Source organism: Vipera ursinii, assembly GCF_947247035.1.
Source record: "Vipera ursinii genome assembly, chromosome: 5".
In the NCBI taxonomy this organism is placed as follows: domain Eukaryota; kingdom Metazoa; phylum Chordata; class Lepidosauria; order Squamata; family Viperidae; genus Vipera; species Vipera ursinii.
This window is the reverse complement of record NC_139518.1, coordinates 25,743,920-25,759,407: the sequence shown is the minus strand read 5'-3', so window position 1 is coordinate 25,759,407 and position 15,488 is coordinate 25,743,920. Positions and strand designations below refer to the sequence as shown.

The 15,488-nt window shown below is 37.5% G+C and overlaps 1 protein-coding gene across 1 annotated transcript; it reads right to left on the bottom strand.

Moving 5' to 3' along the window:
• Positions 1–210: 210 nt before the first annotated feature.
• Positions 211–15,232, bottom strand: CLRN1 (clarin 1; the record flags this gene model as incomplete). The annotated part of the gene is made up of 3 exons (XM_083364686.1): positions 211–476; positions 3,633–3,812; positions 14,980–15,232. 3 exons carry the CDS (start codon positions 15,230–15,232, stop codon positions 211–213), a joined length of 699 nt encoding a protein of 232 aa, XP_083220812.1.
• Positions 15,233–15,488: the final 256 nt, after the last annotated feature.

Sequence of the window (15,488 nt, the reverse complement as noted above, 5' to 3'; positions counted from 1 at the left end):
TTTGTATTGCTGTGATGAAAAGTGATAATCTAATGAAAATAATATTACTGATTAAAGCCCTTAATACATTTTGTTTGCTGGTATCTTGTGTATGTTTTTGCCTCAAAATACGCTTGTAAAAACCAATCTTTTAAATATGTGTAATCTTTGCATATTTTGGGGAAAAAAGCCAAGATGAATTATTTGCATAAATCAAGATTTAAGGTATGTTTAGTACATTAGATCCATCGCTCCATTTGGTGCCTCAGAATTTTTTGATTTCGAAAAAGGAAACTCAAATCCAGTCAGGCGTATAAGCAGAATATTCATAAAGTGTACTAATGAGCACACCAGGATGATCCAGAAGGATTTTGCAAACTTCTCACTGTGAGTTTTAAAAATAAAACTTCCTTCTTTATAATTAGCTATTTTCTCAGAGAGATGGTGGATTTTGACTTCTGAAGAAAACAGTATCAAAATAAGAAAGCCACAAGAAACTGAAAAAAAAGAAATGCAAAATTAATATTTAGTCAATTTTTCAATCTAATTCTGCAACATTTGTTGTTATACTTCAACATTTAAAAATTACCTCTCCAGCCTATTTTTTTCTCTGAGACGTTGGGTCCCAGTTGAATCCAATAATTAATAAGAACAGATAATTATAACTTGCTTTTGTTCCATGTTCTCTCCACCTTTTCTCTAAATAAATCAGTTTAAAATCCACACTCAACTGAGTTTTACCTGGTCTGTGTAGCTTGCCAGCTTCATCTGACAGATCCCCTAACTTGCTTTATTTGGGACTTGGATTAAAATGAGTGTTCTAATCCATGTATTAAATCCATGCTAACTCTAGCTTTTTTCTCCTTTATAAATTAAATAAAGCTCCCCCAAATCTGTTTGTACATGAAAAATAAAACTTATTAATCTGCTTGAATGGTAATATTTGTTGAACTATTTCTTTCACACTGCTTATAAAGTGAGTGTGCTTGTTGAGCTAATTCTATTTCTTGTTGCTTGAGACAGACATAAATGGCTCTTTCTCCTAAGAGCATAAACTAGGGATATAATGTATTATATATGCACTAGATCTCTGTTCAAAGATTCTTCAGAAAGGTAATTAGTAAGTTTTGTGCCCATCTAAATGATGCTTCCAGCATCCCACAGTGCAACGTGGTCCAAAATGTTGCATAGTCCTGTCCCTGTGTCTGGAAGCTGTAAGGGTCTGGATGGGTTGCAATGGGTTTCAATTCAATCCAAGCAAGAATGAGTGCTTTGGGTATTTGGTAAGGTTTTTCCACTGTTGGTCCTGGATGGGCTGGTCCACTCTGCCCTATATGGACTGGGTGGCTTTTTCTGGAAGAGCAGGTAATAGATGCGGCCAGAAGGACTTTTGCACACCTTAAGGTTGTGTGCCAGTTGCATCCATTCCTGGATCAGGAAACTTTGCTCATGGTCACTCATTCCCTTGTAATCTCTCATCTGAATTACTGCAATGAGTTCTACATGGAGCTGCCCTTGAAGAGTATTATGAAGCTTCAACTGGTGCAGAATGCAGCTGAATGGAGAGTAAAGGATGTCATATATTTGACACATGTAACATCACTGCTTTGTGAGGTGCATTAACTGCTGGTGTGCTTCTGGGTGCAATTCAAGGAGCTGGTTATCACTTTTAAAGCTCTGTCTTCTCCTAGTTCAGGCATGTCAAACTGCCAGTCTGCGGGCCGGATGTATCATGCCGAAACCGTGCCCACCCCAATGGGAAAAGGTTCCGATATGTCATGCAACATCATGTGATGTCGTGAGTTTGACATGCCTGTTCTAGTTGTTTCTACACATCCAATTTGGTCCAGCTTATGGGTTCCATCAGCCAAGGAATGTTGGCTGGCAGGGAGCAGGAAACATGCCTTCTCAGCTGTAGCCCCTGCCCTCTGGAACATTCTCCCCTCAGAGATTAGCATGACCTAATCCTGTTGACCCTTTGTAAGCTATGAAGACCTCATTCCCCCCCCCCTCACCCACCAACACACACTCTGCTCTCCACCCCCATTCATCATTTTGGTTATATTGATGTATTCATTGTGTTTTTTGTTATTGTTTATTTTATTGCTCTATTATTCTACTACTGTTCTGTTTCCACTCCTTTAATTTTTATTCCTTTTTGTCATTGTAAGCCACCTAGAGTAACCCTACTACAAGATAGGCAGCAAATAAAAGTTAACAAATGAATTGTATGCCTGGGTCTCCGGCCCTCAGTGTGGTAAGAGGTCCATTTCTTGGTTATATTAAAAATCATGGCAATGGTTTTACTCAGTGACCATATGTATTAGTTTTGTATTGTTTTTAATTATTTTTATGATATACGTTGTCCAAAGTCATTTGTTCTGCATAGAACTCAAAGCTGTAGTAATCAAATAAATAAACAAATAGGCATTCTGTTTTAGTAATGTTTAGTTTTATAGTTTTATAATTTTAATACTGTTTTAACTTTACCTTATATAAATATTTTAAACAAATAAATAAATAAATGAACTTACATTCCCAATACCTATTCTTGCCTTGAATTGTACCCAAGGATTTACATGCACATGGTAAGGTATAGTGTGCCTGATTGTGGAAAGCTTTCTAATTTCCATGTAGAATGTGCAAGAATCATTAATCAATATATGCCTCCTGAAGCAGGTGCTAGAAAGTTTAAATAATGAAAATGGTTTTATTTAGGGATACAGTTTTGAAGTTATATAATTCAGAGCTGTTTTAAACTATGGCTTATTTTAAATTGAAGTTGGATTTTGCTTGCTAGTTTATAGTTCTGTGTTTTGTCTAGTTTTTTTTTACTTTGCCAATTTTATATAAGCCATTTTGTAAAATTGTTGGGTATAAAATTACATTTTAATTTCTAGCACATGGAACAGTGTACTGTTTTTTGTAGCTATTTTAAATGTTTATAGCATCTCAAACTCTCAACTTCCAGCAGTACTATGGTCTGTTCACTGTTCAGGACTAGTCATTCTTAGACTGTTACTGAAATCTCACAATCCAAGCATAGTTCTGTGTTGATGGTCTAATCATTAAGTGATCTCATTACACCTATGAGAATAGAATAGAGCTGGAAGGGACCTTGGAGGTTTTCTAGACCAACCCCCTGCTCAAGCAGGAAAATCTATACCATCTCAGACAAGTTACTGTCCAGTCTCTTCTTAAAAACCTCCAGTGATGGAGCGCCCACAATTTCTGAGGGCAAACTGTTCCAGTGGTTAATTGTCCTCACTGTCAGGAAGTTTCTCCTTAATTTCAGGTTGCTTCTGTCTTTGATCAGTTTCCAATCATTGTTTCTTGTCCTATGTTTCTTATCATATGTTTTATTAAAAAATATTAAAAATAAGGGAAGGGAAGGATGACTGCTCACACTAGATGTAGATGTTGAGGTTGTAACACAAAACATGTCAAAATATCAAATTAGATTGCATGTGATGATGACAACATATTGAAAAGAAAACATCAGTTTAAAAAGAAATTTTTTTTCATGTAAAAAAATGAATAAACAGAAAAAAAATATTTGGGAACATACTTTGATGTCTACCTCATCTTACATGAGAATCTGGTAAATGCATTTACAGAGTTATATCTACATGCCAAAGTATTACTGGACTTACCTGAAATGAAACTCCACAGGTAGAGTCCTAAAGGACCATGTAAAGTTTCATAAGGATTGCCAAATGCATTGTACATGAAGAAGCCGGTTGCAATCAGTGCAAAGACGAATAATGCCAAGCAAAAGAGGATGACACTTACGTGGATACTTGCAGGCATAATTTTGAATAAATCTGGAAAAACTAACAGAGTGGAAAAATATTTATAAAATCTGGAAAAATAACACAGAAAAGTATTTATTCATTTACTTATCTCTGACATTGTGTATTGCCTCATCAATCATTGTGGCTGGAACAAGGAATTACTATCAACGTGGAAGAAATCTCAATAAGCAAGGCAAGATGTTTTTGTAACTTATTTTTAATTGAGGATTGAAATTAAATAGAAGTATAGATGAAATAGACAACTATATGAAGATAGCAAAACTGATACTGGCATAGAGGACATGCTGACAATGTTTATGTTTTAATACATATCCATTTTCTGAGAAGGCTTTGCAAATTAAATGTAGTTTGGCATCATTTAGCTTCCTTTTGTTTCATTACTGGAGCAAAGCTCACATATTCAAACCTGACTGAGGCACATCAATCAGCCAATCAGCATTCACATGCATTTCATACATTTCCTAACATGGTGCCTTCCAGAAGGGCTAGACTTCAGTCCAAAAGTTTCTACCAGCACAGCCATATATGGACAATGTTGTTTACTTTCTCCAGGCTACTCTCCATTATTTAATTTATAGGTACCCCTCAACTTACAACAGTTCATTTAGTGAACATCTGAAGTTACAACGACACTGAAAAAAAGTGATTCATGACCATTTTTCCACACTTATGACCGTTGCAGTATCCCCATGTAACATGATCAAAATTCATGTTTGGCAACTGACTCGTATTTATGAAGGTTACAGTGTCCTGGGGACATGTGATCACCTTTTGCAACCTTCTGACAAGCAAAATCAATGGGGGAGCCAAATTCACTTAGCAACCTGGTTTATAACTTCACAACTGCAGTGATTCACTTAACAACTGTGGTAAGAAAGGTCGTAAAATGGGGCAAAACTCACATAACAACAGTCTCTTTTTTTGACACAGTTGTTAAGTGAATCGATGTAGTTGTTAAGTTAGTAACATGGTTATTAACTGAACCTGGCTTCTTCATTGATTTTGCTTATCAGAAGGTTGCAAAAGGTTTTTACATGACCAGGAAACTGCAACCGTCATAAATACATGCCACTTGCCAAGCATCTGAATTTTGATCACCTGACCACAGGGATGCTGCAACAGTTCTAAGTGCAAAAAAACACTTGTCACTTTTTACAACGTTGCCCTTATAACTTTGAATGGTTGCTCATTGAATACTTGTAAGTCAAGGGCTACCTGTATAGTTTAATTTCCTAATGATTTAATACAGGATGGATTCCACAGATGGTGAGTTTTTGTTTGTGAATCATATACTAATTTGGCTCAGCCTTATAAAACATATTGTATATTAATATATAGTAAGCAAATGCACTATCTCTACATGGGGCTGCCCTTAAAGACCACCCGGAGGCTTCAGCTGGTGCAGAGTGCGGCTGCACGGGTAGTGATGGGAGCACCCCGATACTCCCATATTACACCCCTCCTGTGTGAGCTGCATTGGTTACCGGTTGCCCTCCGGGTGAGATTTAAGGTACTGGTACTTACCTTTAAAGCCCTACATGGCTTAGGCCCAGGATACTTGCAGGATCATCTGCTGCCAGGAATGAATTCCCATCGCCCAGTACGCTCACACAGAGAAGGCCTCCTCAGGGTACCGTCGGCTAGACAATGTCGGCTGGCGACCCCCAGGGGAAGGGCATTCTCTGTGGGAGCGCCAGCCCTGTGGAACCAGCTCCCCCAAGAGCTTTGGATGGCCCCAGATCTCCAGTCCTTTCGCCGCGGCCTCAAAACACTCCTTTTCCACCTGGCTGACCTGGACTGACAGGGATTTTAATTATGTTTTTAATTTTTAACTCTAACTTTTAATTTATTTTAATTTTAATTTTAATTTATTGTACAGAGGCCTTTAATTTTAATTTTTATCTTAACTTCCGTATTTATTATATGTTACTGTTGTTAGCCGCCCTGAGTCCTTCGGGAGATAGGGCGGCATATAAGTCCCAATAATAAATAAATATTTATCTAAAATATATATAGTCACATAATGGCTCTACAGGCACTGTACAAATAGATAACTACTTAGGCAGAATAGTTTGTGGGTTAATCTTTCTACTGATTTTTAAATACCTCTGCTGAGTTAGCCACAACAGATATTTTAGAATGATTTGTAGAATACAAGATAACTGCTCCTAGTCCCCAGGGGTATGATTAAACTGATGCTAATAACTCCTTAGAATTGCTTGGCTGTGGTTAAAACATGCTGAGAAAAAGCAATGTAGGTATTGCAAATGAATTTATATAACATGTATAATATAAATTATCTCCAACTCTTTAATTCAGTCAACTGGGTCAAGATTCATGTACTTCATCTTAATATTATAATTTGCTAGTGGAGTAATGGTGCTATTGGGTTTAAAATGCAGATTTCTACAGCATTCCCTTTCTTAGAAATGAAGCTCTAATCTTCAATATTGCAAATTAGATCATTGGCCAGGAGTGGGAGGCTTGGATGTACTGGTGTAAAAACATTAATTACTTTTTCATTTACAAGCCTAATTCAATGGTGTGTCCTGATCTTAATCTCTAAAATCTGTGTAAGTTTGGATCCAGACAATGCCTTCTCTGACAAGCCTGCCTGAACATGTCAGATCATTATCGAAGCTTTGTCTCCAAGCTTTTGCTCTTCAAAAGGCAAGACACGTGCTAAGTGAAGAAATAGTTCTTTCAGATATGCTCTCCCAAAAGATTTGTGTGACACCATTTTGTTCCTTTTTCACACATTTCCTTGTTTTGAATCTCTTCTGAGAATTGTTTCTGTTGCTGTTTTCCCCCCTATTTGATTTATAAGTTTCTGGGAGATTTAGTTTAACCTGAAGTGCAGCATCTTCTTTAAACATTTCTCTCTTTGTACAACATTAAAAAAATGCTAAGAGAATTATGAATTACTTTAACTTCCATAGTAGTAATAAAGTGCAAAATGGGTAAGATCAGTGCTATCTTATCATTTCTGCATTCAACAGCTAATCAAGATGTAGAATATAACAATAAATCAGTGGAATGTCTTGCCTTCAAAAGTTCTGGGTGCTCCATCACTGGAGACTTTTAAAAAGAGACTAGACACCTATTTGTCTGAAATGGTAGAGGGTCTCCTGCTTGAGCAGGGGGTTGAAGTAGAAGACCCCCAAGGTCCCTTCCAACTCTGTTATTCTGTTCTGTACTAGCAGAAATAAATAAAATAAATAAAGTCACAAATGTATCAGTTGTGGGTAAGGATAAAGAGAGTCTTTTGTTGACTTAATAAAAAGCTGGTGAAGTTTTATTTAAATAAAAGATTTTAGAATCGTAATCATGCATTTGCACACTTCTCTGGAAATAAGGCAACTGGGTAAAAAGGCTATTGCTGATGGAGAGATAAAAGGTTGGAGACCGTGATATCTATTTCAACTGGTCTTTCCTGGTTTAAGCAATTGTACTCTTTTCAAGGGTACTTAGGGTTTCCTCTTATAGAGGATAATTGTTCAAACCTTAAGTTAATCAAATGTCTAAGGCATCTAGTTTTGCAGCATATTCCTATGAAAATATCGTACTTTAGAGGCATATCCAAAGATTTACACTATGATGATGTTGGGAATTTCAGTGGTTTGTCATATTCTAATTCATTTTGAAATTCATAATGAGCTTGAGGTAGCAGAATGCACAAAACAGCACAGCTTAACTAAAAACTTCAAGCTAAGCATTCAATAACTGACTTCGAGAATTTGGCCTTCTAAATGTATCTGGACCTTCTCCCACCATACCAAGCTAGAATTTAGGTCGCCACACATTGTGGTATCTTTAGTCTTATCACACAAATAAAGCAAGATATAAACTTAGTTTATGAAGAGTTCCAGATTATGGAAGGCTATGCTTGTGAGTAAACATAGTGGTAATCATGAACAAACCTGTTTTGAGCCTTGGTGGAGCAGTGGGCTAATGCCTCCTTAAGTAACACCAGCTGCCTGCAATTAGTGCAGGTTCGCGTCCCACCAGGCTCAAGGTTGACTCAGCCTTCCATCCTTCCCAGGTAGGTAAAATGAGGACCCAGATTGTTGGGGGCAATTAAGCTGACTTTGTAATAATGCCGCTTGGGGGTGTGTGTGAAAGCCCTAATAAACAGGCATATACATAGAATGAAGGCTACTGCTAAGCTTGTAAGCCGCCCTGAGTCTTCGGAGAAGGGCGGGATATAAATGGGATTAAAATAAATAAATAAATAAATGCATATTGTGCAAAAATGTGCATAATATACATGTAAATCACAAAATGTCAATTTTTTTGATAGCCAGTGTGAATTTTTTAGCAATTGCAATATTTACACTTGATGTCATACCACACTAGGCACCTATTTCTCTCCACAGCTACATTTAATTTTTTTATATATCATTTAAATTTATAGCTGACCATGTAATAAAATTTAATCCTGCAACAATGTTGCCTTAGGAGCAAAACCACTTTTAACAGTGAGGAATAAATCTGAATGCTGATGGCCTTTTAGAAAATGAACTGCTGACCCAGAAACTAACAAAAGTCAGAGGAAATGAAGCAGAAGGCTCTCTTTGAGCCTGCATGGATTTTATAGGCAGAGCAAATTCATTTTACGATTATATATAACATTTATATATAACATACAATTATATATAACATATAATGCTATATATAACATTATATATAACATTTAACTGGAGAAGAAATAGGTCTAAAACAAGGCAAGATGATTTAATTTTTCTTTTCAAGCATGATGTCAAGCAAGAACATCCAATGTTAGCACATGACATATAGGAACTCACTGCACTGAAATGTAAATACAGCTAGCGTAAGTAAATGGTACCATCACTAGGGACATTTTTTGTGACTTAAATAGAGTTTGCATGAGTGGCGCTGCAAGTGATGTTAAAAAGAATGTTAAACCTTTCATAGGAATTAGCTGCCTTAAAGCTGCAGTACAAAAAAATTAAATCCATAAAAAGGGCATGAAAAACCCCCACTACCACTATTTTATACCATCATTGCTTTCTGCTGTCCTAGATTAGTCACACTTTTCTGCTGTGCACTATAGACACATTTTTCCATGTATTGGCAAAACCATATATGCCCTGCCTTGTACACATTAAAGGTAAAGGTAAAGGTTCCCCCGCACATGCGTGCTAGTCGTTTCCGACTCTAGGGGCCGGTGCTCATCTCCGTTTCAAAGCCGAAGAGCCAGCGCTTGTCCGAGGACATCTCCGTGGTCATGTGGCCGGCATGACTAGACGCCAAAGGCGCACGGAACGCTGTTACCTTCCCCCGTAGTGGTCCCTATTTTTCTACTTGCATTTTTACGTGCTTTCGAACTGCTAGGTTGGCAGAAGCTGGGACGAGTAACAGGCGCTCACTCTGTTACGTGGCACTCGGGATTCGACCCGCCAAACTGCCGACCTTCAGATCGACAAGCTCAGCGTCCTAACCCACTGAGCCACCGCATATATAATCTGTATGCTTTACCCAGTTTCCTGTAAAAGAGCCAATAAAAATTTCAAGGTTAGAAGGGAATATCCCTCTAGTCTATCCTTTGATCATATTGCCCAAACATACCTCCAACATATGAAGGCTGGATTGGATCCTAGAATCCTGGGTTGCTTAACAGTTTCAGTGGATGTAGATAAGACTGCATGAAAAATTTGCTGCTGTCCCCAAAATATCAAACAGCAATTTTTTGAAAAGTAGTTGTAGACCAAATAGCATAAACCTTATAACAACAACAACAACAACAATTATAATAATAATAAGTAAGTTGGAAGGGACCTTGGAGGTCATCTAGTCCAACCCCCTGCTCAGGCAAGAAACTCTATACCATTCAGGCAAACGGCTGTCCAGTCTCCTCTTAAAAACTTCCAGTGTTGGAGCATTGACCACTTCTGGAGGCAGGTTGTTCTACTGGTTAATTGTTCTAACTGTCAGGAAGTTTCTCCTTAGTTCTAGGTTGCTTCTCTCCTTGACTAGTTTCCATCCGTTCCTTCTTGTCCTGCTTTCAGGTGCTTTGGAGAATAGCTTGACTCCCTCTTCTTTGTGGCAGCCCCTGAGATATTGGAACACTGCTATCATGTCACCCCTCACCCTTCTCTTTGTTAAACTACACATACCCAATTCCAGCAACTGTTCCCTATATGTTTTAGCCTCCAGTCCCCCAATCATCTTTGTTGCCCTTCTCTGTACCCTTTCTAGAGTCTCAACATCTTTTTTACATCGTGGTGACCAAAACTGGATGCAGTATTCCAGGTGTGGCCTTACCAAGGCATTGTAAAGTGGTATTAGTACTTCACTTGATCTTGATTCTATCCCTCTGTTAATGCAGTCTAGCACTGTGTTGGCTTTTTTGGCAGCTGCAGCACACTGCTGGCTCATATTGAAGTGAATGTCTACTAGGACTCCAAGATCCCTCTCACAGTTACTACTATTGAGCAAGGTACCACCTATACTATACCTGTGCATTTGATTTTTCCTGCCTAAATGTAGAACCTTACTTTTTTCACCATTGAATTTCATTTTGATAGATAGCGCCCAGTGTTCGAGTCTGTCCAGATCCTCCTGTATTTTAAGCCTATCTTGGCTATTCCTGCCAGCTTGGTGTCATCTGCAAATTTGATGAGTTCCCCATCTATCCCCTCATCCAAATCATTGATGAAGATGTTGAAGAGCACTGGGCCCAGGACAGAGCCCTGGGGCACCCCACTACACACTTCCTTCCATGTAGATGCAGTTCCATTGACGACCACACGCTGAGTATGGCCTGTCAGCCAGCTACGAATCCATCTGCTGGTGATGCTATCTAACCCACATTTTTCTATCTTATCAAGTAGTAGGTTGTGATCTACTTTATCAAATGCCTTACTGAAGTCCAAGTAAATTATATCTACAGCATTCCTCTGGTCCACTAATTTTGTCACTTGGTCAAAGAATGCAATAAGGTTTGTCTGGCATGATCTGTTGTTGACAAACCCATGTTGGCTTTTAGTGATGACTTTGTTTGCATCAAGGTGTTCGCTGATTTGTTGTTTAATTATCTTTTCCAGAATCTTCCCAGGTATTGTTGTCAGACTGATAGGTCTGTAGTTTCCTGGATCTATTTTTTTTCTTTTTTTTGAAGATGGGAACTATATCAGCTCTCTTCCAGTCCTCTGGTAGTTTCCCAGTGCTCCAGGATCTTTGAAAAAATAGGAATGTTATTGTATCCTTGGTGGGTTTTTTTAATTGCACTGTGGCTGTTGTTTTGTTTTACTGTTTGTTTTACTTTTTGCCACTCAGAGTTTATTAGGAACAGTGTTGCTTAGAAATGTGGTCAAATAAATATAAGGCACATTTTTTAGACATTCATTCATCTGTTGTTATTAGTCCATTTGCCTATTTAGAACTTGATTTTATTCCCAACATGTATGTCTAGTTGCAATACGGAACACCTTTGTGTTTTGAGAAGTTTACTGACATACAAGTAGTCCTTGACTTGCAACTATTCATTTAGTGACTGTTAAAATGGCAGTGAAGAAAGTGACTTATGCCCGGTCCTTCCCCTTATGACCACTGCAGCATCCCCACAGTCTTGTGATCAAACTTTGGGTGCTTGGCAATTGTACTTATGAGAGTTTTAACCACATTAAACAATTATGACAAGCAAAATCAATGGGAGAACGTGGTTTAATGATCACATGGTTCACCTAACAACCACAATGATTTGCTTAACAACAATGACAACAAAGGTTGTAAAACTGGGCATGATTCACTTAATAACTACCTTGCTTAGCAACGAAAATTTTGATCATAAGTTGAGGACTATCTGTATTTTGATTTCTCCTTTATATTAAGGAAATTCTAGAGATTTTAGAGTTCATTCTGAGCTATGTTTAATCTACCTGTTTTCACTCTTGCTTGATAAATAAAGAGGGGAGAATTTTCAAACAGCTGCAGATTGTTTAGGCAGGCACTGGCTTATCAGAATGATCGTTCCCATTCCAGAGTTATACATAATCTGGTCAAGAACAAGCCTTGCAGTCTGGTGACCATGGAAGCAGGGCCAGGAAGTCTTGGTGCCAGGATTTAATAACCCTGAATATCTATTAAGCTTTTCACCTCTGCACAGGCTTGTAAACTCAGTGCTCTGCACCCCTGGCCTTGGAATATCTCTGCTGTTTGAAATTGATTCCCTGCAGCTGAAGGGAAACCATCTTCCTTGGAATGTTATGCTTTTTTTGTGTTTCTGTTTAGTTTGCCTGTTATGGTTAAATGATTAAGTTTGAAATCTTCCTATCCACTGATACATTTATTGTCTCTAGATCCAAAAGAACCGAGAGAAGAGCCTAGGCATCTGATCAGTTGGCAATACAATGCCTAAATTCTATTAAAATAATTTAAAATTTAAAAAAATTATTAAAATAATTTTCTGCTTGTTTATAATGACAGGAGTATGTCCAGTGTTCAACATGTTCCTTCATAGGTTTGTGCCTCTTTCCAACACATATGCCTCTTCAATAGGAATTTGTTCTGTAGCATCTCCAATCAAAGGATGCAACTAAATAAAGGAACTTCTGCTTTGCAGTCAGAAAACACCAAATTTAATTTTTAATATCTCTGGGTGGGTATAGAAAACTTGCAGTGAAATCTGGGCAACTACTGCCAGCCAGCAGTGGCAGTATTTGGCTAGTTGGACGGTTGCAGTGTCGTGGGGCCAGGTGATCACCTTTTGTGATGTTCTTACAAGCAAAGTGAATGGGGAAGCCAGATTTGCTTAATAATCATGTTACTAACATAACAATTGCTGTGATTCATTTAATAACTGTGGCAAAAAAGGTCATAAAACTGAGAAAAAAATCACGTAACAAGTGTTTCTCTTAACAACAGAATTTTTGAGCTCAATAGTCATAGGTCAAGGACTACCTACAGTATAATCTAGACTCTGTAAATTGCTACTCTTATTGAAGCATACTTTGAATTAGTGTACATTTTGGAAATGATTTGCACTTTGTGTGAATACAAGTTTTCTATTAAAGGAGTGTTTCTCAAACTTTTAAGATGGGTAGACTTCAACTCCCCCAGCCAAGCTTGGGGAATTCTGGGAGTTGAAGTCCACCCATCTTAAAGTTACCAAGTTTGAGAAATACTTCTTTAAAGTGTCCATGTGAGGGTGAAAAGAATTGCTGCTGTAGCTACTGCTTTAAGGAATCCACTTATCGGAGTGCATGTGATGCTTAAAAGCAATGACTCTGTTGCCAGCCTTGAACAGAAAACTGCAAGCAGCTGTTGAGTGAATATCAGTGCAAGATTGGATTTCTTAATCATTTCTGAAGCATGTATACCCCACTGCATATGAAGAATATTTCTCTTCTGCCCCATTTAGCAAATTCTCATTCGACTAGCGTAGCAATGTAACAGCCAGGCTGTTTCCCCCACCCCACATCCTAATAAAGCAATACTATCCCCTTTGGCTTATGCTGGGTGAAAAAAAAGAGGCTTTATTTGCACTGCAGATGAAGCATCTGTTTAAGAGGCATGTTCAAGTTACAATTGTCATCATGGCTCTTTTAACAAAAACATGAAACTTGCCTTGTTGCCTGAATTCAGATTGGTCACCGTTTTGCATTTAACAAATTAGTAACCAAGCTCTCATATTATGAGAAATGAACACTGTCAATTCTTGGGCTTTTTACTTGTCATAGCTGAAAACTAAATACTTAATCTTATGAATTCCAGGCATATTGTAAGAGCAAACTTAGTTTGCCTCATTTTAACCTATGTCTGAATTCTGGCATAACAGTGAAAAGATTAGAAGATTATGTTTCTGTTGTATATAAATCAAAGTCTGTATTACACAAACACAGCAAACCATAGTTAAATTTAACTGGATTATTGACATTTTCAAAATGTGACTAGGGATCTGTGTTTTTCTCACTAATCCAATTAATCTCCTTTCACACAATTGTATCAGAAGAGTAAGGCTCAATAAAATACAGTGTCCAAATGATCTCATGCACCCTTAGTATAGCAGTTCATGCTTCATGGGGATTAGTTAAGCAATATGATGTTAGTAAAAACAACATCCAGCACCCGTTTCATTCTTTACAACAGCATTCATATTTGTAGTATGCTGCAATTTGAAAAGTAGACCATCAAATTGCCGAGGAAAGGAATAAAGAGAACTTTTTGGAAAATAGTTTGTAAGCTGCTTGCTGTAGAATTTAATTAACAAGGCTATGCTTGTCAATAACTTAAATGAATATGGTTATCATCACTGCAAAGATTTTAGACCATCACAAATTATTTGGATCAGCCAGAACTGGTTCTCTGCAGATTGCCTGCCAATTCTTTCTGATAACATGTCACCTAATGTTTATTTTTTTTATGAACTGTTGTTTACATAACCATGATTTGCGTGATGCTCAAAGTTAACTCTGTGACTGGCAGCCTTAATAATATTTTGGTGTGGAAGACAAACTGATGCATCCAAAAGTATAATTCTTTTTAGGCCAATCAGGGAGAGTAGTGGTTAGCAGCACAATCAACATTTTATTTCTCCACTTAAAGTAATGTTGCAGTTTACAAATAAATCTATTGGAACTGAGTCCAACTTTCTTTTTAAAATACTAAGCTGTATTAGCTTTGTGAAGGCTCACCATATATTTACACATCTATGGGTCTAAGGCAAGTAGGCATCTTTCTGTAGAAATGGAATTGTCCACTGGCAGGATTGCACTATTTAGTTCTCATTTTCTGCATCTATTGAAACTAAAGAAAGATTCATTCCAATTCTCCTTTTCCTTCTTCCCCCTCATTTTAAACAGATTAAAACAGAAGACAAAGTTCTACCTTGGGGGTGGGGGGAAACAGCTGAGAAGTTAATATTGCAATTTTCTGCAAATGTACTTAGAAAAAAAAGCCCTATAGAACAAAGTTGATGTTACTTCCATGCAAATTTCTGTAGTTTGAGTCTGCCTTATCCTTATATAATATAGTATAAGAACATCAAACAGAAATAAATTTTAAAAAATGATAGATTATCATATACATCTTACAGCAATATAATTTTGTATTTCCCATTTGTAAATCTTTCAGAAGAAATAGGAGAAAGCTCGTTTACTTTGTCTGTCAGACCATGATAGCATGCACAAAGTATTAAATAATTCAGATTGTCATTGTTACTTACATGAAAACTGAAAAGGTCTCCCTCCAAGGCCACATTGTCTAACCCTCTCCCCATAGAATAGTCCATACTGAATTTCACCAATAAACTTATCTAATTCCTGGCCAGTAGCATTAACAAGCAATGCCCCAGTTTTGCAAAGAATTTTTCCTTGGATCCATAGCTGAGTTCCTATTGCGGCTGCAATGGCCAGAGCACAAGCAAAACTGAACACACCAGCTATGCAGAAAACAACTTTCTTCTGTTGGGCTGGCATATATAATCCTAGATGAGGCATGTAGAAATGTGAAAATACAATTTCAAAGGAAACCTTTAGTAAGGTGGGTTTTGCAGCATCCCTTCTCAATGTTACTTGAGAACAAAGGTTAACATAACAGATGGAAACCTCAGTGTAATTTGATGAGTGCCCTCTTTGGGTTTGTTTTTTTAAAAATAGCCTTTGTGTGATTGGGTGAACTGAAAATTCCAGAATGAGACCTGGCTCTTGGATTAAGTTAGCAACTGTGTGCAGA